The sequence below is a fragment of the Cibotium barometz genome, chromosome 36 (assembly GCF_041138505.1).
Source record: "Cibotium barometz isolate CiBa-2024 chromosome 36, ASM4113850v1, whole genome shotgun sequence".
NCBI classification, from domain to species: Eukaryota; Viridiplantae; Streptophyta; class Polypodiopsida; order Cyatheales; family Cibotiaceae; genus Cibotium; species Cibotium barometz.
In genome coordinates this window covers 43,703,388-43,727,197 of record NC_141081.1, presented here as the reverse complement: position 1 = coordinate 43,727,197, position 23,810 = coordinate 43,703,388, and the positions used below count along the sequence as shown (strand labels likewise).

Below are 23,810 nucleotides of genomic sequence, written 5' to 3'. Positions count from 1 at the left end.
GTAGATTTGAGGACCAGAGGGGGGTGGCACTTTTTTGCATGAGATGGAAAGACATGAAGACCGACTCATAAGGAGAGGAAAGACAAGAAAAGAACACAAGCAGCAGCCAGTGTTAACACTCCATCTATTTTCCAGATCATTGAACAGGCAAGTCGAAGAGCTAGATGATGAAGAGGATGCAGAAGCACACTAGATTAAGGCACGCATTTTCAACCATAGGGAGCCCTATCCTGACGTAAAGACTCCTGCTGCTAGATGCCCTCAAACTATGGCATGCTGAACATATCAAAAACCTCAAGGCTCAGCATAAGAGACCATCCTCCCGCACTGTCACGCTCCTTTCATAGAGAACCACTTTTTGCTCGTCGGTCCATGAGTGTAGGGACATAATTCTGGACATCTGGAAAGCTAACGCTGGCACAACCGAAACAGAAAGGAGCAGATCTAGAGGTCTCAAAAACATCAGCAACCCACACTTTATGTTTATGACAAAATGAGGCCGCTTGACTCCATGGATCATATTTGGCTATGCCAAAATTTAAGCACAACTGAAACAGAAAGGAGCACACCTAGAGGTCTCAAAAACATCAGTCTCCCCCACTTTTATGTTCATGACAAAGATGAGGCCACCTAACTCACCCCGTGGACCATATTTGCGTCCACAAACATTACACTTATCCCTTTCTCTCTTCCGAACACAACCACCTGGAGTTCTGTATGTACATGTGAAGGTTTAGATGTGCCCTGTATGTGCAAGCCTAAAATGTGCACTGACATGTCATCCAGATAGCAAGGCAAGGCAAGGCAATGAAAAATTGAACAAAACTTGTTACAAACACTGGAGGGATGCTGACAAACATATGTCCTAATGACCTTGTTGGACCTTGTTAGTCTTGATGCAGTGAGACGTCAATTTTCACATGCAAGAATTGTCTGACAGACAGCAGGCACAACAGTCAATCACAGAGCTCAAAGATGGCCTATGTTTAGTGGCACACAACCTTGAGACTAACCAAGAAACAGTAGTATATATATGCCTAGAGTTTATTACTGCTTATTCAAAAGCTTCTAACGGGGTGGGGCAGCCATCAAAGCTAGCTTAGAAAAAAAGCCCAAGTTTAGAAAGACAGCCCAGAGTCACGAATATTGCCAGGCTTCAGCAAAATGTGCGAACTTGATAAGCAATTTACAACACATTGCCAAGTGGGACCGTGGTTTATTACATGTAAGAACAATGAAACAAGGTGCAATTTATTATAGGAATCAAATCAGGACCCTTTGGATCCAAGCTACACACTTCAATCAAGCCATGGCATAGGCCGGCACAAGTCGAGACGTTATTTACAAAAATATATACAACGATTTATCCAGCCATTGAATGTGGTATATCTCGTGATTTTCAAGGCACTAAATCCTGATTGAATCTTCAGTATAGCCCCAGTGGAAAGGTATCCACTCCACATTGTGTCATTATATACCTTTCCTTACCAATCAATATCTGTAACTTGTTAAAAATAATGGCATAGCTTTTAATACTTCAAATAGGTAGAAGTGTCTTGCACACCCTTGACAGATGCTCTTCCCGTCATGACCAATCAAGAGATGCATCATGTTACTTGCTCACAAACACGTGAGTGCTCTACCTGGCCGAACCACAAGCCATCTTCACAAAACACATACGCAGGCATCCAGAACCGGATACAATAATAGAATGGATGTCGCTAGAGGGCATTCTGATGTGGAACGATACACAGATAAATTTCAGCAATCTGTTAAAACAACATAATCAGCCACCAATTTTTATCGCAAAACGATATACGGAGTTCTCATGAGCAAGCGCATACCTTCAGCAAATGGAAACATTCCTCCTTCCCAACCATCCTCCCCCTGTTCTGCTCCAAAATCTTCACTCTTGCTGTTTCCATCAGTGCTTTCGACATCCTCTGTGGCTGCATCAGTATCTTGCAGATCAAATTTCCCTACATGATTAAGCATATCACTGGATACTCTTCCAGAGGCCTGATCCAAATCAGGAATCTGCAATGAATGGGGACAGGCCGCTTCTGCTGCAGGTGCATCCCATTGATTGTCCGATCTAATAGCTGCAGAATCAGTATGCTTGAAAACCCCCTGGCTAGTGATGTAACCATTGGGAATGCTACCAACATCGATCCGTCCTTCAAAAGGAAACGCAATGTCACTCCTCTTTTCTATATTCATCATTGCAGCTTCTCCTTCCCCTTGCAGAGGCAGTAAAGCTCTCTCTCTCTCCTGTAGATCTTCGCCTACAGGGAAGTTTACTTCAGGTTTCTGTCCCAGTTGTGGGGCCCTGTCATGAGAATCTTGATGGTTTAGCTCAGGAATATCCATCGGTGGGGGACCAACAGAGGCTGGGCTAACATGCTTCTTTGCTTTCATCAAGTCAATGCTACGAAAATCTGTGTTCTGCACTTTAATTTTTTCAATGTGGAATTGATTCTGCTTAGACTGGTGAAGAAAAGAGAAGGGTAATGACTGAATTTGTAGATCTTGAGAAGGATCTGCAAAGCAATCACACATCCACAAAAATAACATTAGCTCCTACACACAAGCACATGCACACCTCCATATACACATCCACACACACAGGTGGGCGAGCAAGCGACCAGGCCAGCCTATTCCGTGACAATGATTCGAGATGTTAGACAGCACCCATGCATTGTGAAAGAAATAACATTCATACAAATCCGGAATTAGCTGCCAAAAATCCCAAACCTTGATATGAATGATGAACACCATTCTGCCCTATATTGGGCCCACTATATAAACTTCCGTCTGAACCACAACTACTTCCACTACTAGAGCGCTGAATATGTACATCCCCAACATCTGTGCCAATGAACCCATACTGCATGCCTGAATGAAGGCTTGATGAGATCAGCGTTCCTCTCAAAAGCATATTCCTGTCTCTAGAAACACCACCCCCCCCCCCCCAAAAAAAAAAAAAAAAAAAAAAACTATTGAGACATTTTCCTCAAACTTTGTCTGGAGCAAAAATTTGAAGTGCATCTTTGAAATAAGTACCTCACATCCTCCCCAAAGTGATAGTTCATGAGCCTGTCAAAAACAGGTACCAGATCTTTCTTTCTTACTTCCACAACACGAGTGAGAACTTTCTCAATTTCAATCTCTCCTCCAGAATCATCTCTCTCGAAAACTCTGGTATGTGCGACTCCAGCAAAGGCGTGAAAGGAAAACTGACCATCATACATGTATAAAGGGAAAAAAAAAAGAATTCAATAAAGCATGACCTTGTAAAAAAAATGTTATTCTTTTGTGCATCCTTTGATACAACGCCTACCTGAGATTTAGCCCATATGGGTGGCCCAAAATGATGCATTTGCACTTCAGCATTGGACAAAAACCATTGGTGCATCTCTTCAGGAGTCATCTCTTCTCTTCCCAATGTTCCATTGTTATAACGCAAACCTATGCTTGTCCTACTTGAAGTTCCTGCTTTTTCATGAGCAGCATTAAGAGAGCTTGGAATATCCATCTTTTCTTCTCGCTCCACCCAATTCGGCCTGCGGCACACATCCCATTTCTGTAGTGGTTCCACCACCATCCTCAAGTCCAGTGTTTCTTTGGGACTACCAGGTGCCATCGCAGAGGAAACATTATCTGGGTAACGCTCTGTCCCACCTGACAAATGAAGGGTGTACCTGATAAGATGTCCAGATGGGGATAGGACCCATAGCTGTTCTTTCAAACTGGTTTGCCCCACCTCACTATCAAGTTTGTGACCTCGCCCATCATGGAAAAATACAGCGACTGCTCCAAGTGAGCTGCAAGACCTCCCACTTGCAGCAGCAGCAGCAGCACCACTCACTGTACCACGCCAACCACCATTCCCATTTTTAATTCTACTGACAACAGACAAACTAACAGTAGGAGGTGGAGATGATGCAGCCTGCTGATTGGACCTTACTGGACCCATGTTGGACCACCAAGGAAGCAGTCGCATTGGTGCAGCTGTTCGAACAGCCCAATCAACAACACCTGGTCCATGGGTAGGTGGCCCTACAGCACCCCCAAATGGTGATATGGCAAACAGATGGTTGGTGCCCCTAGATGAGCTGACCACAATCCAATGACTATCTTCACTGAAAGCTATGTCTTGTATAACCTGCCATTTGAAGCAATAATTAATCTCTCTCTCTCTCTCCATGCATAAAGCTTTGCATTCTCCTAGTAGTAGAGCTCCATCCCCTCCCCCACTCACTGTACTTATTGCACACCCAGATTCAGCTTTTTAGTTCAGTACTTTTTCATTTTGTTGGGATGACAGAGGATACCCCATACAGGTACACCGATTTGTCTCATAGGCCAAGTTCGGTCTTTTGGAAGACGTTAATAAAATCTCTCTCTCACACACACACACGCACGCACACGCATGCACGCACACAGTTCACAACAATTATCCACACATCTGCCATCGACCGTTTTCCACACCCCTGCCAGTCCACCACCAAACCCCGCATAGGTACCATGCCTCAGAATTGGTGGTATGACAACGAATGCCGTATCACAAATGCATGTCTTTTGCGTGAGTTAGCTATTGGCCAAATCCAAAAGCGTGACACTAAATGGATTAATGGGTACCTTACTCGCTGCAAGAAACGAGCACATTGTCATAAACAGCACGAGGACTTACACCAACTCTTCTTAGGCAGGAATTCTGACGAGGGTTGGCCTAGGATCCACAAATGATGTTTACCCACCCCCATCACAGACCCACACATCTAGCACTCATATGCTCATATGCACACTCGTTATACCATATACCCCACCAATGCTCCCTCCCACATCCACCTTACGCACGTCCCACCACATCCACCTTCTTCACAAGAGACATGGTAGTGAAGGCTATACAAACGCTTCAGGACGGCCGATCATAGAATCATGAGGGGCTTATGGCTGACCCCCTCTCTTATGCAAGTGACACCTGGCATCCCTCCTAGCCCATAGGATGCATGTTGAAGCCTAGGGGCTGATTATAGCAAAAAGACAAGCAGCGATTCTTCATGGAAACCATGGAGGATATTTGGGCTTTCATGAAAAGGAAAAGTGAAGCTAATTGGGCAAGGTTTGAACAAGCATCCCAAGAAAGCGCAAGACCCAGATCGCTGAAGGGAACAACGTGAAGAAGCAGCAAGGCAAAGAAAGGAGAAGAAGCAAGACAAGGAGAAGAAAAGTATTGGAAAGAAATCAAGGAGCTTTTCGCCATGATGAGTCAAAGTACTCCACTGGAAGCAAGTGTGATAAAGAGACAAGACTACCGCAGTAAAGGACCAAGGACAAAGGGATACCAAAGAGGCACTAGAAACCGTGTCAGATCCACAAGTTGAGGTCAAACAAGAGGTGCGATTGTTCAAGCATGCAGAGCCACAAACAGTTCCAAATTCCATGCAAGTTCCTGCGATGGAGGTGACAGTTTGCGAGGTTCCCATAATTATCTCCGAATCCATTGACGAGGAGGAGAAGATAAGTACTTCAGTTTTTGAGGTGTTCATGACATCTACCATGCCAATAGAGCTTCCAAACAAAGGAGAAACTTCCATTCCCCGCAGTTCCCGAGGAGATAACAGTGGAGACACCATATGGAAGATCCAGTCCGCAGTCGAATCGATAGCATGGAACAAAGATGCATCATGTGCACCCCAGCTCCAAGTTTAGCAGGAGGGGGTGTCACGTGCAAACGTTAATTTGGTGCCATGTAGACATGATTATTCCTTACAGCCGCCTTAAGGGCAAAGTTAGAGGTCGTATATGGGCAGTTTGGAGCCAATTTGGTGGCCCTATAGGTGCCCGGAGGTGCCCAAGACATGCACCAATGGTTGGGACATATTATAGGCACAATATGAACACATTTTATGACATTTTTGATGAATTTTTATGGCCTGAAAAGTGAAAATTGACTTGATTACGACTTGCTATCACTTTCCTATATAAAGGCAGGTCATGGGTCATTCATAATCATTCAAAGACAAAGATTGCAGAGCCAAGACCAAGGACATGCAATCTCACATTTTGGATGAGCCAAGTATATCTCCAAATCAGCATTTTCGATTAGCGCACAGAGGAGGACAGTAAGCATTAGTTCAACCGTAGCATTCATTGTCTAAATCTACATTGGGTCTATGACAATCATAGTTGCCAGGTGTCACCAGCCTGGACATTTCCCAGTCTGAAAGGGGTCTGGTGGACTCTAGGATGTTTAAATATTTGGAAAGTACAAGCTTTGGGAATGGGGGATTATCCTAGAATACAAAGGACCAAAAATTTAGGAGAGTTGCTATTTTTGGCCCGACTCTGATAGAAATTCTGTTCGCGTCATTACATCTGGAATTGAGGAGATACCAAGAGTTGGCAAAGTGCCTATGACAGAATGTCTCCCAATTGGGATATTTTTAGAGATAAAGTTAATGGAAGGACCCATCTCTTAGATTGGGACATGTGGCAAGAAAGTGGACCAAAGTGAGACAAGTGGCCTGACACTTGTTAGAAAGTGGATCAAAGTGAGACAATGGGAGGCCCAAATCTATAAATTGGAGCCCTCTCTCTTCATTAATGGAGGCTCTCTTGCTGCACACTAGCCTCTACCACCATTGAAGGCTGCCCTAATGATGGCTACTCTCTTTCTCTCTCTTGAAGGCTGCCCATGAAGAATACCGGCTGTTGGGGACTGTTTTGGGAAGGCAAGGGTATTTAATCATTTATTATGATTTCTAGCCATTGTACTTGTTGCACCCGCACCCCCTTTGGGCACCCACTTAGGGGCCAAGGTGGGGAGCCACACTAAAGTTGTGTGTGTGAGGGGGTGGGTGCATGGTCACCTACCCACACCACCAAAGAGCTGGCCGCCCACATGCAAGCGTGGGGAGCCAGCCAACTCTAGTCGTGCAACTCCCCCTCCAATACTCATAAAAAGAGAGGCGACCACCCTTCGTAAAAAGAGAAGACAGCCGGCGATTATCTTGTGCACATATTCTTCAACAGACGGTGCCTTCGCTACTGCTCATCAGGCTACCCTTCTACAGTTGACGGCTTTGCAGCCAAGCGGCTCTTCCTTCCTTCATTCCACTGGCAGCTGAGCCATCTCAAAGGCGGCTGTGCTCTGCATACAGCCGGCGGCCATCAGCTACGCATGCTCTCAAGTGGCGCTATCTCCTACACCACAAACTGACGGCTGTACTTGCTGTAGGCGGCTGTCTGCCTTCTCCATACAGGTTGCGTTGCCTCTTCATACAGCCGACTGTGCGCTTCATCTCCAGCAGGTTATGCTCGTCTACAATTGGCCACCACTCCACAGGCTGCGCGTACTCACCCAGGCTGCAGCCAGGTGTCTGTGTACAGCAGCCAGGCACCCCTTTCTTCTCACAAGCGGCTGAGCTCTCTATCAGAGCGGCTGCATACCCACAGGATGCGCTGCCTTGTTCCCTTTGCAGGCAGACGTGGGCTATCTTCAGCAGCTGTTGTGTTCCTACATCTAGACGGCTGGCGGCTATACTCTGCAAACTGGCGGCTGCTTCTCCATCTCCAGTGGACTGTTCAATCTATCCATAGGCGGCTACTACACCTTTTCCTTCCTCCACAAGAAGGTGGCTGTGACCTACACAGCGGGTGGCTGATCTCCTCGGTAGGTGGTTGTGCCTCCTTTCCATAGGCGGCGTCTTCCTTCTTCAAGTGGCTACATCTGGTGTCCCACTCAAGTAGCTACAGATACCTCGGGTATTGGACTTCCATCTGCCATCTCAAGTAAGTGAATTTCAGATTTTAGTAAAGCACTTTGTGATAAATCTGATGAGGGACTATCTCCACGGCAACACCTGTTCGGTGCCGGGTTGTCCAAGCTATTGGAGAACCTCGGTCCAAAGGTGCTGAGATCGGGAGAGCCAGGCGTTAGTACGGGAGCGCCTGTTTGTGCGTGGTCCTGGAACACCAGTTGAGCGCTCTCCGCGGAGTCCAGTGAAAGCACAGGACCGTAGAGATTGAGCCACGCTAGTGGTCGTTCTGCTTCGAATATCTACTTCGAGTCTATTTGTTTGGTACTGTATTCTTCTTGTACATGGACATCATCTGGTTCTTGGAACCCATGGAGCATTGTATTTGTTAAATACTCCCAATAAATATATCATATATTGAGGGGGGGGGGGTCAGCCCGTTCCAGCCCCGGTGTTGGTGTCCATTTATCTCATTTTATTTCATTTCAATTTCAAGTTGTATTAAGTTGTCCATTTCAAATTGTGGTATTAAGTTGTGCTATTACGCGTGTGGGTGTCCAACGGAGTCTTTCCCACTTGACGGGATCCGTTTCATGTACTTGCTGTACCACCTCTATTGCATGAAGACCCATGGTTTTTGGGAAAGAATCAGTACCCACACGGAGGTATATGGATTATATTGTTGGCTCAACATTTCTACAGCCTATGTTCCGGCTTGGTAGCCTTGTGTTGGGCTGTGTTATGGCATTTGTATGTGGATAATCCGGCATCTCCCGTGGGGAGAGTAAGGCCCTCAAAGCTTGTACATGATATTATTCTCCTTGGGTAATAAAATACTCCAAGGGGGGGGGGGGGTTCGGCCCATTCCGACCTCTATGCGGTGTCACACGTGCAAGCTCCATTTTCAGCATTTGTGGATGTTTTGTCCAGCTTTTATGTTTTATGCAAAGTGATGATGGATATGTGTTAAGGTTGTGGCCATGTTTAAGTGTTTTGATATGCTTTGATGGTATCAACAAGTGTGTCAAAGGCCCTAGTCCCCCGGGCACTCACCGCCACGAGTTTCACCAGGCATTTCATGAGGCATGTTTCATGAACGTTTCTTTCATTTCCCAGACGTTTCAAAAACGTTTTATACAAAAAGGGAGGGGGGGGGGGGGGGGGGGATACAGGCCCCAAAATTTATATACAAGTTTATAATATGTTAAAAATATGTTGCCTTCCCTGCAAAACAATATTAAGCATGCATCATTTACACATTAAAACATATATCTGGGTGACCCAATTACAGTGGGCACCCAACTGAGTCAATGACCAATTGGCATAAGGCAACATCAAGAATCAAGATCTAGATTCCATCATCAATGATGGAAACTACTCACTCAAAGTGATCACAAAAAGTCTCAATCCTGAGCTAATACAAAAAAAGTAAACTGAAGTTTGAAATACACAAAGTAAAGCATGCTGATAGATGCAATCATGCATGACAAACAGATAAACAGTAAACTAGAGGAGCTTGATAGCCCCAAAGACTAGAGTTCTCAATCGGGAGTCTGGGCACTCAATCCTTAACATCCTCGATGTTCTCATTAGTAGCCTCCTCGGAAGACTCAAAATCACTCTCAAAAGAGGACGATGCTGCCTCAGCTGCCGCACTCACCTCAACTGCTGCACTGGTACTAGCACCTCCTGATAACGCTGTTGTAGATGCTTGCGTGCCATAAGCAAGTGCCATCAACTCCTCATACAACATGCAGTGTTGCAATGAAATGTGTTTCATTCCATGTGAATGAAACGAAACGTTTCATAGGAAAGAAACGCGTTTCTTTCATGATGCTTGGGAAACCTACGTTTTTTCAACGTTTTCTATCCAGAGAGCAAGTTTTTCAAAAAAAACGTCTACATGGGACTGGGAAATTGATTGAAGGAACTCCTGCCTTGCACAAATCAGCTCCTACCAGCTCCTCTCGCACTTCCGAGGTTCCGTGCCCGCCAACTCTCAGGTTGGTTGTGCTGATTTGTGCTTTTTTTTCTTCGATTTTGTAAAAAGCACTGGTAATCAAAGACGAGTAAAATGCTGAGTACTGAGAGGGCAAGTGCGACAACAACGTTATGGCCATGTCCTTCAATTCCATGTGGCTCGGCAAGGTAACTTCGAGGCATGGGTGCGAGACCCATTACATGTAAGGCCAATTGCTCATGCTATTTGGGATCCTCATTTCGGTCAACCAGTTGTCGAAGCTTATACTCAGGGAGGGGCTCCGGGTCCAGTCAATATTGCTTATTCTGGTGTATATCAATGGTGGATATCTCCTTCCCAGCCTGAAGAACTCCTGCTGAAGAGCCTGCAGCTTGTTAATATGCTCCCACATCGTCAACGACTTTGCAGGGCTCATAACCCGCATCTATACTTCCAAGGAAATCCTCTTCATAGGCGATACCCTGTTGTAAAGAGAGGCCAAATGCTGCCATATACCTCTGGCCAGCGTCATGTGCTTTACGTGATTGATCACTTGTGGTGTGCAATTGAGGAAAATAAACGAACGGACCCTAGCGTTGACACGATCCCACATCTGTGCCTGTGCCTCTCGGTCCTTCTTCATCGACAGTAACTCCCCTTCCTCTGCTTCCGGCCGTGGAACCCCAATAACGATGAAATCAACAAGGTCATATGACTCCAACACAAACTCCATCATCACCTTCCAGATGCCGTAATTGTTCCCGTCCAACTGACGATCCACTGGGAACGTGGGGAGAGTCGGGATCTTCACATGCTTCTCAGCCATCTCTAACAAATCTGCCATCGCGGGGATGTACCTGAAAAGGGTGGGTGGGTGGGAAAAAAAACTCTAAACCTGCAAGTGGCTGTCCAGCACTTTAGCCCGCCTTCCTCTTGCACCTTCTCTTCCCGAACAATCCAAACAGTCCACCAATCAGCAACGTAACTATCCCCCTCTTGCTCAGAAAACTCCCAAGATCTATCAAGAGCCCAGGGCTCTAATACCATGTCAAAATACGCAGCGGAAATGATAACCAAACTTGAGACCACAAGAGCAAGTAGAGTGCAGAAAATAGACAGCACAAGAAAGACAGAGAGATAGGCGTGTAAACTCTTCTCTATACACAAGATCCCAAGAAAAACTGAATGAGTACAAAGTGGGGATCATGGGACCTATTTATATGGCCCCATGGATGCAGTCGGCCAGCGCATGAAGTGCCACCAGCCCTCCACGACTGGGCAAAGCCAGTCGGCCAGCAGAAAAACACCACGACCTCCTCTGATCAAGTCGGCCAGTCTTCAAGAATACATGAGTGCAGTCGGCCAGCATCAGAGGCTCCTGCCAGCATGTGGCATCCACCCACACCAAGGAAAAATGGGAAAAATGGGGAAAAAAATTTACAAGGAGTGAGGAAAAATGATAAAACACCTATACAGGGCAGGCACACCCACAACAAAGGCCCTGGTGTCTGATAAAGACAGGAGATGACTTCTAACAGTTGATTGGGTATTTTGACCATAGAAGAGGTCAATGATGACTTGTCTCTAAGTGCATGTGAGAAGAGTCGACCTGTTTGGTACATAGAGAGTGGAGCTTCCAGGCATATCACTTCCAAACGTGATATATTCAGCTCCATGCAAGTTGTGGATAATGGGAGGAGTGTCTCATGCGTAGATCACTCTTCATACTGTGTAAAAGGCTTAGGTAAAGTGCCTTTGGTGCTTGCGAATGGCAAGAAAAATCAAATGAAAGATGTGCTTTATGCGCCACACATAAAGAAGAACTTGGTGTCAGTGTCTTTGATTGATATGCAAAGTTTGCATGTAATGTATGTTCAGTTGCAAGTGATACTTCCTCTATGGAGGCAGCTGAATTGTGGCATGCACACTTTGGGCATGTTAACTTTGAGAGATTAATGCTTCTACAGAAGTATAATATGATTGAACGTATGCCTTTTGTAAAGATCCCTACAGAACATGTATGTGAGGGCTACATTCTGCATTGAAAGCCCTTCCCTCGTGATGGTGTGGTAAGAGCTAAAAGTAAGTTACGGCTCATACATAGCGATGTTTGTGGTCTGATGAGGACTCAATCCTTGGGAGGACACTTGTATTTTGTTACTTTCATTAATGACTACTTGATTCACATGGGTGTAACCAATGAAGGAGAAATCCAAGGTGTTTATGCATTTTCAGCACTTCTAGGCAATGGTTGAGAATGGTGTGGGTTCTAAAATTCACTCTCGTCGTACATATAGAGGAGGTGTCTAAACCGGCCTGACGGGCGGTGAAACAAACACTCGCACATAAAACACTTCAACGCCATTGAGGACCTAGAAAAGGAAAACAAACAAGGGGAGCTAGAGTGCTCCTGCAAATAGTACACGGACACCGATTGGCCCCAAAACACAGTGGCGCCCCTTGCGGTATTTCTTTAATTGATTATAAGAGCTTTGATTACAATAAGGCTCGAAACTCAGCCGTCTCAATAGAACCCCTGAAGCCTGCAAAGAACCTGCATCATGGCTTCTTGTCCACTCGGCATCCACAACCAAGTCCAGCCATTGTTCACATCGAAAGACTCTCTCACATTGAGTCTGCATACAGAAGCTTTCTCCCATGATCAGGGCTGCCACAACCATCCATAGCCTCTCACACTATGAACAACATCACACCCTGACACATCCAGTGCTTCTGCATACCACAACACAGACTCCCGAACTGTCTCTCAAAAGAGAACTCGTATCACAACACAGCATACCATACAGTCGACACACCTGTACCAACCCTCTCTACCTTTCAAGGGTACTATCCATCTCTGTCATGGATTCCCTGTCCCCTGCCCAATCAGTAGCAAGGCTGTACCAAACATGTGTCCATTCATGTACCTTCTGCCTGCATGTGACCTATCTCTTGGAGAAACCCAAATACATGTTTCCTCGAGAAACCTACGACCTGTTTCCACATGAAACCCTTAGGCCTGTTTCCCTTTGAAACTTCTGTCCTGTTTCCATACAGAACCATTCATGGCACCATTCAACAACAGTGCCAACAACGGCATACATCCAGTTACCTGTTCCCTCATGAAACATACGGAAACATAGAGATGCCCATAACTGTAGGTCCCTCTGTTCCTTTCTAGCAGGAAGAAAACAATCTGCTCCATGAGCACGCAGCCATGCGAGCTTGCTTCACTCCCATGCCAAGAAACACAACCAAATGACCTGTACTTGCAGCCAGAAACCCAAGTACATAGCTGAATTTGCAGCCAAACAAAGACAGCCCATAAACAGTCCTCAAACAAATCTCAAAACAGTCCCGAGCATTGCTCATGTTCATAGCCGCATGAACTGCCACAAAACAGTCCATAAACCCTTTCCAAAACAGTCCCGAACCCAAAGCAAAGAGAAACTGAAAGTTCCATCGGTTGAACGCCATCGACATGATGTCTATGTTCATGAAAAACCAGCCCCTCCTTTCTGCAAAAACACGGCATCCTCCAAAAAGCACATGCCTGCAGCCACCTTTCCGAACAGGTCAACACCAGCAGCCACCCGTACCAAATAATGTGCAGCTGCCACCTGTATTAGCTGTTGTACAGCAGCCGCCTGTACGAGCAGTACCTGTCCGTACACCTGTGCATGCAGTCGTACACCTGTGCCTGCAGTCGTACAGCTGTACCTGCAGTCGTACACCTGGCCTGCGCCGCCTGAATCTGTATCTGCAGCCACCTGACCTGCAGTTTCCGTACACTGTACTTGCAGCATCCCGTACGCTGTACCTGCAGCAGCCGTACAGATCTGCACGAGCTCTTCTGTGCGCAGCCAACATCAGCAGTCGACTTCTCCTCTCGTCCATGCATGAGAAGTTGCAAAAGCAAGAGAGAGAGAGAAGAGAGAGACGTGGGCCTCCAAAAGTGGAGTAGTCTCTATAAATTGCCTAGGGGCCTCCCAAGGTTTTAAAACCTTTGAAACTTTAATTTTTGGCCACCAAAGGTTATAAAACCTTTTCAATTAAAGTCTCTTTGCCCCCTTCACACTTGGGGTTGTCCACACATGGGTTTACTTTTTCAACTCCAAACTGATGCCATTCACACTGTCCACCATGTCCCCGTGCACACCTGCATACTGTCCAGAGAAAAACACAGGGTCGTGACATACCCCCCTCTTGAAAAATAGCAAGCGTCCTCGATTGCACTCAATGGCACAGTAAGGCATCTTATGAGCAAAGACTCCCCATATGACATAAACAATGGCCCTCCAATGCATCTGGGTGATAAAACAATCATCCTGCACAATAGGCCACACTGTCACGCCAAAGTGACAAACACCTCTTGCTTGTTCCTTCAGAACCTACAGCAAAAGTCTAAAATCAAATGGAAACACGTTAACTGTGTTAGCCAAAAACAAAACCATGCATCATTCTACATATGGCACACATATGCATGACACACATATGCATTCGCAAACAATATGCTCCTCAAGTTGCTCTACCTACTCTAAAGTAACAGTCTAAGGGCTGCTCGCAAGCCTTACGCCCATGGGGATCCCGCAGGACCCACGACTGAAGGTAAAACATGAGCATATGAAAGCACTCAATGCATCCAAACACTACATCCACTAAGTACTTCCCCACATATGTCTCATGGCCATCCCGCAGGAGTCACACCCAGTAGTGCATCCATGACATAATAAAGCACTTGATGTATCATACCAGCATACATGCATCACACCACACAGTCCAGAGTATTTCCCAATGTATTCTCAATGGTACCAGGATCCAATGGCACCAGAATACAAAAATACGTCTACCTCAAAAAGTGTATGCATACATGCACAAATAGAGTTCAATCCATATATGAACCAAACCAACTCTAGGACTGCTCACAAGACTTATGCCCTCCATAGAGTTATCCATAGTTGCAGTTATAGTTCAAGGTGCGGCCGACTGTGAACCATACTCGACCATCATCTCATGTGTCTAGAACACAACATCATAGAAGTCCCATAACCAAATGTACTGTCAGCCTCCAGTACCTTCGGGTGAATACAAAGATGTCACCGAGCGACTCCTAGATAACAACTGAGCCTGTCTGTAACAAGGGAGCGGAGGTGCTAACCCCCTCTTGAGCATCAGGCAATGCTCCAGACCTATGCTCTGCTGAACCTGAATGAGCCGTAACAAGGGTCGACTCCAACTCAAAGGCATCAAGATAAAGCTGCAATTCCTGAGGTGAATCTGCTAAGTCACCCTCCTCCATCCACTTCACATCCATCAGTGAACAGTTCTTGAACTTCACAAGATAGCGACGAGAAACTTTACCTTATACCTTTCTTTCCTTATGTGCCAGTATCTGCTCCGGAATAAGAATCTCATCAAGTTCCTCCGCTTCCGTCTGAGCCTCATCTGATACTTCCTCAGGCACCCAAAACCTCCTTGCACTCCACCCAAGTGGTAAGCACAAGTCCTCGATGAAGCATAGGAGATCACCACTGCTAAACATAGAAAGAAACTGTCTTCCGAACCCATGAAGCCTCTATGAAGATACGACCGGTGACAAACTGTCGAAAGCCATAGCCTTCAACCCATGTTTTGCACCATAACACTTCAACTGCTTCTTGTTCCTGGCCGACTACTTCTTGGTCTTGGTGTCTTTTCTCCTGAGCTTCATCTTCAGCTCTTGCTCTTCACCTCATATAGGCAAAGACACACAACCCTGCACTGTCTCCTGCACTTCCTTTTCACTTTCCTCATGTTGAAGCTTTTGATGTGACAACCACGGGCTCGCCTCCTTGAGAAAGTCGACGATGTGTCCCGGCAACGGAACCTTGTAAACCGGCCTGACGGGCGGTGAAACAAACACTCGCACATAAAACACTTCAACGCCATTGAGGACCTAGAAAAGGAAAACAAACAGGGGGAGCTAGAGTGCTCCTGCAAACAGTATACGCACACCGATTGGTCCCAAAACGCAGTGGCGCCCCTTGCGGTATTTCTTTAATTGATTATAAGAGCTTTGATTACAATAAGGCTCGAAACTCAGCCATCTCAGTAGAACCCCTGAAGCCTGCAAAGAACCTGCATCATGGCTTCTTGTCCACTCGGCATCCACAACCAAGTCCAGCCATTGTTCACATCGAAAGACTCTCTCACATTGAGTCTGCATACAGAAGCTTTCTCCCATGATCAGGGCTGCCACAACCATCCATAGCCTCTCACACTATGAACAACATCACACCCTGACACATCCAGTGCTTCTGCATATCACAACACAGACTCCCGAACTGTCTCTCAAAAGAGAACTCGTATCACAGCACAGCATACCATACAGTCGACACACCTGTACCAACCTTCTCTACCTTTCAAGGGTACTATCCATCTCTGTCATGGATTCCCTGTCCCCTGCCCAATCAGTAGCAAGGCTGTACCAAACATGTGTCCATTTCTGTACCTTCTGCCTGCATGTGACCTATCTCCTGGAGAAACCCAAATACATGTTTCCTCGAGAAACCTACGACCTGTTTCCACATGAAACCCTTAGGCCTATTTCCCTTTGAAACTTATGTCCTGTTTCCATACAGAACCATTCATGGCACCATTCAACAACAGTGCCAACGACGGCATACATCCAGTTACATGTTCCCTCATGAAACATATGGAAACATAGAGAAGCCCATAACTGTAGGTCCCTCTGTTCCATTCTAGCAGGAAGAAAACAATCTGCTCCATGAGCACGCAGCCATGCGAGCTTGCTTCACTCCCATGCCAAGAAACACAACCAAATGACCTGTACTTGCAGCCAGAAACCCAAGTACATAGCTGAATTTGCAGCCAAACAAAGACAGCCCATAAACAGTCCTCAAACTGTCCCGAGCATTGCTCATGTTCATAGCCGCATGAGCTGCCACGAAACAGTCCATAAACCCTTTCCAAAACAGTCCCGAACCCAAAGCAAAGAGAAACTGAAAGTTCCATCAGTTGAACGCCATCGACATGATGTCTATGTTCATGAAAAACCAGCCCCTCCTTTCTACAAAAACACGGCATCCTCCAAAAAGCACATGCCTGCAGCCACCTTTCCGAACAGGTCAACACCAGCAGCCACCCGTACCAAATAGTGTGCAGCTGCCACCTGTATTAGCTGTTGTACAGCAGCCGCCTGTACGAGCTGTACCTGTCCGTACACCTGTGCATGCAGTCGTACACCTGTGCCTGCAGTCGTACAGCTGTACCTGCAATCGTACATATGGCCTGCGCCGCCTGAATCTGTATCTGCAGCCACCTGACCTGCAGTTTCCGTACACTGTACCTGCAGCATCCCATACGCTGTACCTGCAGCAGCCGTACAGATCTGCACGAGCTCTTCTGTGCGCAGCCAACATCAGCAGTCGACTTCTCCTCTCGTCCACGCATGAGAAGTTGCAAAAGCAAGAGAGAGAGAAGAGAGAGACGTGGGCCTCCAAAAGTGGAGTAGTCTCTATAAATTGCCTAGGGGCCTCCCAAGGTTTTAAAACCTTTGAAACTTTAATTTTTGGCCACCAAAGGTTATAAAACCTTTTCAATTAAAGTCTCTTTGCCCCCTTCACACTTGGGGTTGTCCACACATGGGTTTACTTTTTCAACTCCAAACTGATGCCATTCACACTGTCCACCATGTCCCCGTGCACACCTGCATACTGTCCAGAGAAAAACACAGGGTCGTGACATACCCCCCTCTTGAAAAATAGCAAGCGTCCTCGATTGCACTCAATGGCACAGTAAGGCATCTTATGAGCAAAGACTCCCCATATGACATAAACAATGGCCCTCCAATGCATCTGGGTGATAAAACAATCATCCTGCACAATAGGCCACACTGTCACGCCAAAGTGACGAACACCTCTTGCTTGTTCCTTCAGAACCTACAGCAAAAGTCTAAAATCAAATGGAAACACGTTAACTGTGTTAGCCAAAAACAAAACCATGCATCATTCTACATATGGCACACATATGCATTCGCAAACAATATGCTCCTCAAGTTGCTCTACCTACTCTAAAGTAACAGTCTAAGCGCTGCTCGCAAGCCTTACGCCCATGGGCATCCCGCAGGACCCACGACTGAAGGTAAAACATGAGCATATGAAAGCACTCAATGCATCCAAACACTACATCCACTAAGTACTTCCCCACATATGTCTCATGGCCATCCCGCAGGAGTCACACCCAGTGGTGCATCCATGACATAATAAAGCACTTGATGTATCATACCAGCATACATGCATCACACCACATAGTCCAGAGTATTTCCCAATGTATTCTCAATGGTACCAAGATCCAATGGCACCAGAATACAAAAATACCTCTACCTCAAAAAGTGTATGCATACATGCAGAAATAGAGTTCAATCCATATATGAACCAAACCAACTCTAGGACTGCTCGCAAGACTTATGCCCTCCATAGAGTTATCCATAGTTGCAGTTATAGTTCAAGGTGCGGCCGACTGTGAACCATACTCGACCATCATCTCATGTGTCAAGAACACAAGATCATAGAAGTCCCATAACCAAATGTACTGTCAGCCTCCAGTACCTTCGGGTGAATACAAAGACGTCACCAAGCGACTCCTAGATAACAACTTAGCCTGTCTGTAACAAGGGAGCGGAGGTGCTACCCCCCTCTTGAGCATCAGGCAATGCTCCAGACCTATGCTCTGCTGAACCTGAATGAGCCGTAACAAGGGTCGACTCCAACTCAAAGGCATCAAGATAAAGCTGCAATTCCTGAGGTGAATCTGCTAAGTCACCCTCCTCCATCCACTTCACATCCATCAGTGAACAGTTCTTGAACTTCACAAGATAGCGACGAGAAACTTTACCTTATACCATTCTTTCCTTATGTGCCAGTATCTGCTCCGGAATAAGAATCTCATCAAGTTCCTCCGCTTCCGTCTGAGCCTCATCTGATACTTCCTCAGGCACCCAAAACCTCCTTGCACTCCACCCAAGTGGTAAGCACAAGTCCTCGATGAAGCATAGGAGATCACCACTGCTAAACATAGAAAGAAACTGTCTTCCGAACCCATGAAGCCTCTATGAAGATACGACCGGTGACAAACTGTCGAAAGCCATAGCCTTCAACCCATGTTTTGCACCATAACACTTCAACTGCTTCTTGTTCCTGGCCGACTACTTCTTGGTCTTGGTGTCTTTTCTCCTGAGCTTCATCTTCAGCTCTTGCTCTTCACCTCATATAGGCAAAGACACACAACCCTGCACTGTCTCCTGCACTTCCTTTTCACTTTCCTCATGTTGAAGCTTTTGACGTGACAACCACGGGCTCGCCTCCTTGAGAAAGTCGACGATGTGTCCCGGCAACGAAACCTTGTAAACCGGCCTGACGGGCGGTGAAACAAACACTCGCACATAAAACACTTCAACGCCATTGAGGACCTAGAAAAGGAAAACAAACAGGGGGAGCTAGAGTGCTCCTGCAAACAGTACACGGACACCGATTGGCCCCAAAACGCAGTGGCGCCCCTTGCGATATTTCTTTAATTGATTATAAGAGCTTTGATTACAATAAGGCTCGAAACTCAGCCGTCTCAATAGAACCCCTGAAGCCTGCAAAGAACCTGCATCATGGCTTCTTGTCCACTCGGCATCCACAACCAAGTCCAGCCATTGTTCACATCGAAAGACTCTCTCACATTGAGTCTGCATACAGAAGCTTTCTCCCATGATCAGGGCTGCCACAACCATCCATAGCCTCTCACACTATGAACAACATCACACCCTGACACATCCAGTGCTTCTGCATATCACAACACAGACTCCCGAACTGTCTCTCAAAAGAGAACTCGTATCACAGCACAGCATACCATACAGTCGACACACCTGTACCAACCCCCTCTACCTTTCAAGGGTACTATCCATCTCTGTCATGGATTCCCTGTCCCCTGCCCAATCAGTAGCAAGGCTGTACCAAACATGTGTCCATTCCTGTACCTTCTGCCTGCATGTGACCTATCTCCTGGAGAAACCCAAATACATGTTTCCTCAAGAAACCTACGACCTGTTTCCACATGAAACCCTTAGGCCTATTTCCCTTTGAAACTTCTGTCCTGTTTCCATACAGAACCATTCATGGCACCATTCAACAACAGTGCCAACAACGGCATACATCCAGTTACATGTTCCCTCATGAAACATCTGGAAACATAGAGATGCCCATAACTGTAGGTCCCTCTGTTCATAGCCACATGAACTGCCACGAAACAGTCCATAAACCCTTTCCAAAACAGTCCCGAACCCAAAGCAAAGAGAAACTTAAAGTTCCATCAATTGAACGCCATCGACATGATGTCCTCCAAAAAGCACATGCCTGCAGCCACCTTTCCAAACAGGTCAACACCAGCAGCCACCCGTACCAAATAGTGTGCAGCTGCCACCTGTATTAGCTGTTGTACAGCAGCCGCCTATACGAGCTGTACCTGTCCGTACACCTGTGCCTGCAGTCATACAGCTGTACCTGCAATCGTACACCTGGCCTGCGCCGCCTGAATCTGTATCTGCAGCCACCTGACCTGCAGTTTCCGTACACTGTACCTGCAGCATCCCGTACGCTGTACCTGCAGCAGCCGTACAGATCTCCACGAGCTCTTCTGTGCGCAGCCAACATCAGCAGTCGACTTCTCCTCTCGTCCACGCATGAGAAGTTGCAAAAGCAAGAGAGAGAGAAGAGAGAGACGTGGGCCTCCAAAAGTGGAGTAGTCTCTATAAATTGCCTAGGGGCCTCCCAAGGTTTTAAAACCTTTGAAACTTTAATTTTTGGCCACCAAAGGTTATAAAACCTTTTCAATTAAAGTCTCTTTGCCCCCTTCACACTTGGGGTTGTCCACACATGAGTTTACTTTTTCAACTCCAAACTGATGCCATTCACACTGTCCACCATGTCCCCGTGCACACCTGCATACTGTCCAGAGAAAAACACAGGGTCGTGACATACCCCCCTCTTGAAAAATAGCAAGCGTCCTCGATTGCACTCAATGGCACAGTAAGGCATCTTATGAGCAAAGACTCCCCATATGACATAAACAATGGCCCTCCAATGCATCTGGGTGATAAAACAATCATCCTGCACAATAGGCCACACTGTCACGCCAAAGTGACAAACACCTCTTGCTTGTTCCTTCAAAACCTACAGCAAAAGTCTAAAATCAAATGGAAACACGTTAACTGTGTTAGCCAAAAACAAAACCATGCATCATTCTACATATGGCACACATATGCATTCGCAAACAATATGCTCCTCAAGTTGCTCTACCTACTCTAAAGTAACAGTCTAAGGGCTGCTCGCAAGCCTTACGCCCATGGGCATCCCGCAGGACCCACGACTGAAGGTAAAACATGAGCATATGAAAGCACTCAATGCATCCAAACACTACATCCACTAAGTACTTCCCCACATATGTCTCATGGCCATCCTGCAGGAGTCACACCCAGTGGTGCATCCATGACATAATAAAGCACTTGATGTATCATACCAACATACATGCATCACACCACACAGTCCAGAGTATTTCCCAATGTACTCTCAATGGTACCAGGATCCAATGGCACCAGAATACAAAAATACGTCTACCTCAAAAAGTGTATGCATACATGCACAAATAGAGTTCAATCCATATATGAACCAAACCAACTCTAGGACTGCTCGCAAGACTTATGCCCTCCATAGAGTTATCCATAGTTGCAGTTATAGTTCAAGGTGCGGCCGACTGTGAACCATACTCGACCATCATCTCATGTGTCTAGAACACAAGATCATAGAAGTCCCATAACCAAATGTACAGTCAGCCTCCAGTACCTTCGGGTGAATACAAAGATGTCACCAAGCGACTCCTAGATAACAACTGAGCCTGTCTGTAACAAGGGAGCGGAGGTGCTACCCCCCTCTTGAGCATCAGGCAATGCTCCAGACCTATGCTCTGCTAAACCTGAATGAGCCGTAACAAGGGTCGACTCCAACTCAAAGGCATCAAGATAAAGCTGCAATTCCTGAGGTGAATCTGCTAAGTCACCCTCCTCCATCCACTTCACATCCATCAGTGAACAGTTCTTGAACTTCACAAGATAGCGACGAGAAACTTTACCTTATACCTTTCTTTCCTTATGTGCCAGTATCTGCTCGGGAATAAGAATCTCATCAAGTTCCTCCGCTTCCGTCTGAGCCTCATCAAGTTCCTCCGCTTCCGTCTGAGCCTCATCTGATACTTCCTCAGGCACCCAAAACCTCCTTGCACTCCACCCAAGTGGTAAGCACAAGTCCTCGATGAAGCATAGGAGATCACCACTGCTAAACATAGAAAGAAACTGTCTTCCGAACCCATGAAGCCTCTATGAAGATACGACCGGTGACAAACTGTCGAAAGCTATAGCCTTCAACCCATGTTTTGCACCATAACACTTCAACTGCTTCTTGTTCCTGGCCGACTACTTCTTGGTCTTGGTGTCTTTTCTCCTGAGCTTCATCTTCAGCATTGCTCTTCACCTCATATAGGCAAAGACACACAACCCTGCACTGTCTCCTGCACTTCCTTTTCACTTTCCTCATGTTGAAGCTTTTGATGTGACAACCACGGGCTCGCCTCCTTGAGAAAGTCGACGATGTGTCCCGGCAACGGAACCTTGTAAACCGGCCTGACGGGCGGTGAAACAAACACTCGCACATAAAACACTTCAACGCCATTGAGGACCTAGAAAAGGAAAACAAACAGGGGGAGCTAGAGTACTCCTGCAAACAGTACACGGACACCGATTGGCCCCAAAACGCAGTGGCGCCCCTTGCGAACTTGGGGTTGTCCACACATGGGTTTACTTTTTCAACTCCAAACTGATGCCATTCACACTGTCCACCATGTCCCCGTGCACACCTGCATACTGTCCAAAGAAAAACACAGGGTCGTGACAAGGTGAATATATGCTTTCAAGGCACACTTGCAGGGGAAAGTCATTATACATCAATGCATGGAGCCACAACAAAATGGTGTGGCAAACAGAAAGAATAGATCTTTGGAATGGCCACGTGCATGATAAAAGGTAAAGAGTTGCCACACAAGTTTTGGCTTGAGGCCGAAGATGCCCAAAGTTGATTACTTTCGTGTGTTTGGTAGATGGAGTGTAGTGGTGGAAGACATCTAATATGAGAAAATTTCCAAGAGAGGCTAAATACAGAGACTTCTTGATAAGATTCTGCAGGCACTTGTCTCTTCTCATCTCATTAAGGCTATCAAGTTTCCAATGCACATTGTGCCAAGAGGAAAGAAGGCCAAACGGGTATTTAGAATGGATGCTCATGGGTACGTTAGCGGTTGCCTCAGAGTAAATGAGGACTGAATCATTTGTACACACAGGAAAATGCACATTGGCAAGCCACGGAACTTAAGTGTTTTAAGGGCTGAAATCAAGGTTGACTGTGACAACCAGCCACGAGAGGCCGCCGAGGCTACCTGCCGAGCTGACGATGACAATGTAAAGGCCAAGGAGAATTTCTGCCAAAAGACTGAGTAGGCCCCCCAAAGGATGAGGAGGACCACCACAAGGCCGATGAGAGCAGGACCGCTAGAAGGAAGAAGAGGATTGTTGAAAGGCTGAGGAGGCTGAACGACAGAGAGAATTCTTGGCCATTTTTCAGCAAGTCCGACGAGCCCCATCAACATCAACACAACATTGTTGGGACTGCAATTGCAAAAGCCCAATAAGGATACGTTAGGTGCTTTCCTTTATGGATTGCACCACGACATTCATTGGTATGTCAAGAGCCTCCATCCACGATCCTTTACGAATGCCTTAAGATTAGTACTAAATAAGAAATAAATGCAAAGCTTTAGATTAGCCAAGGTAGTGCACCTAAACCATCCCATACTAGAAATGGCAAGTCAAACAATCACGGGAAAAATTTAGCACAGTATCAGACACACGGAGCTTCTTGCTCCAAGCCCCACACAATTACCATGTCAACCATGATCCCAAACCAGAAGGCACGCAAAGGCATGTCAATGGACCACTT

The 23,810-nt window shown here is 46.3% G+C and overlaps 1 protein-coding gene across 3 annotated transcripts in view; it reads right to left on the bottom strand.

Annotated features, from left to right (window-relative positions):
- Positions 1–1,226: 1,226 nt before the first annotated feature.
- Positions 1,227–23,810, bottom strand: part of LOC147617922 (autophagy-related protein 18h-like) — a 45,313-nt gene continuing 22,729 nt past the window's right edge. For 2 of the 3 annotated variants that reach the window (XM_086776174.1, XM_086776175.1), the window contains 5 exons: positions 3,341–4,165; positions 3,064–3,236; positions 2,755–2,948; positions 1,845–2,540; positions 1,227–1,769 (listed from right to left, as the gene is read on the bottom strand). In XM_086776174.1, the coding sequence (XP_086632300.1) occupies positions 1,762–1,769; positions 1,845–2,540; positions 2,755–2,948; positions 3,064–3,236; positions 3,341–4,165 (1,896 nt within the window). In that variant the 3' untranslated portion in view covers positions 1,227–1,761. The remainder of the gene's footprint in view (positions 1,770–1,844; positions 2,541–2,754; positions 2,949–3,063; positions 3,237–3,340; positions 4,166–23,810) is intronic. The other variant, XM_086776176.1, reaches the window with a different exon arrangement.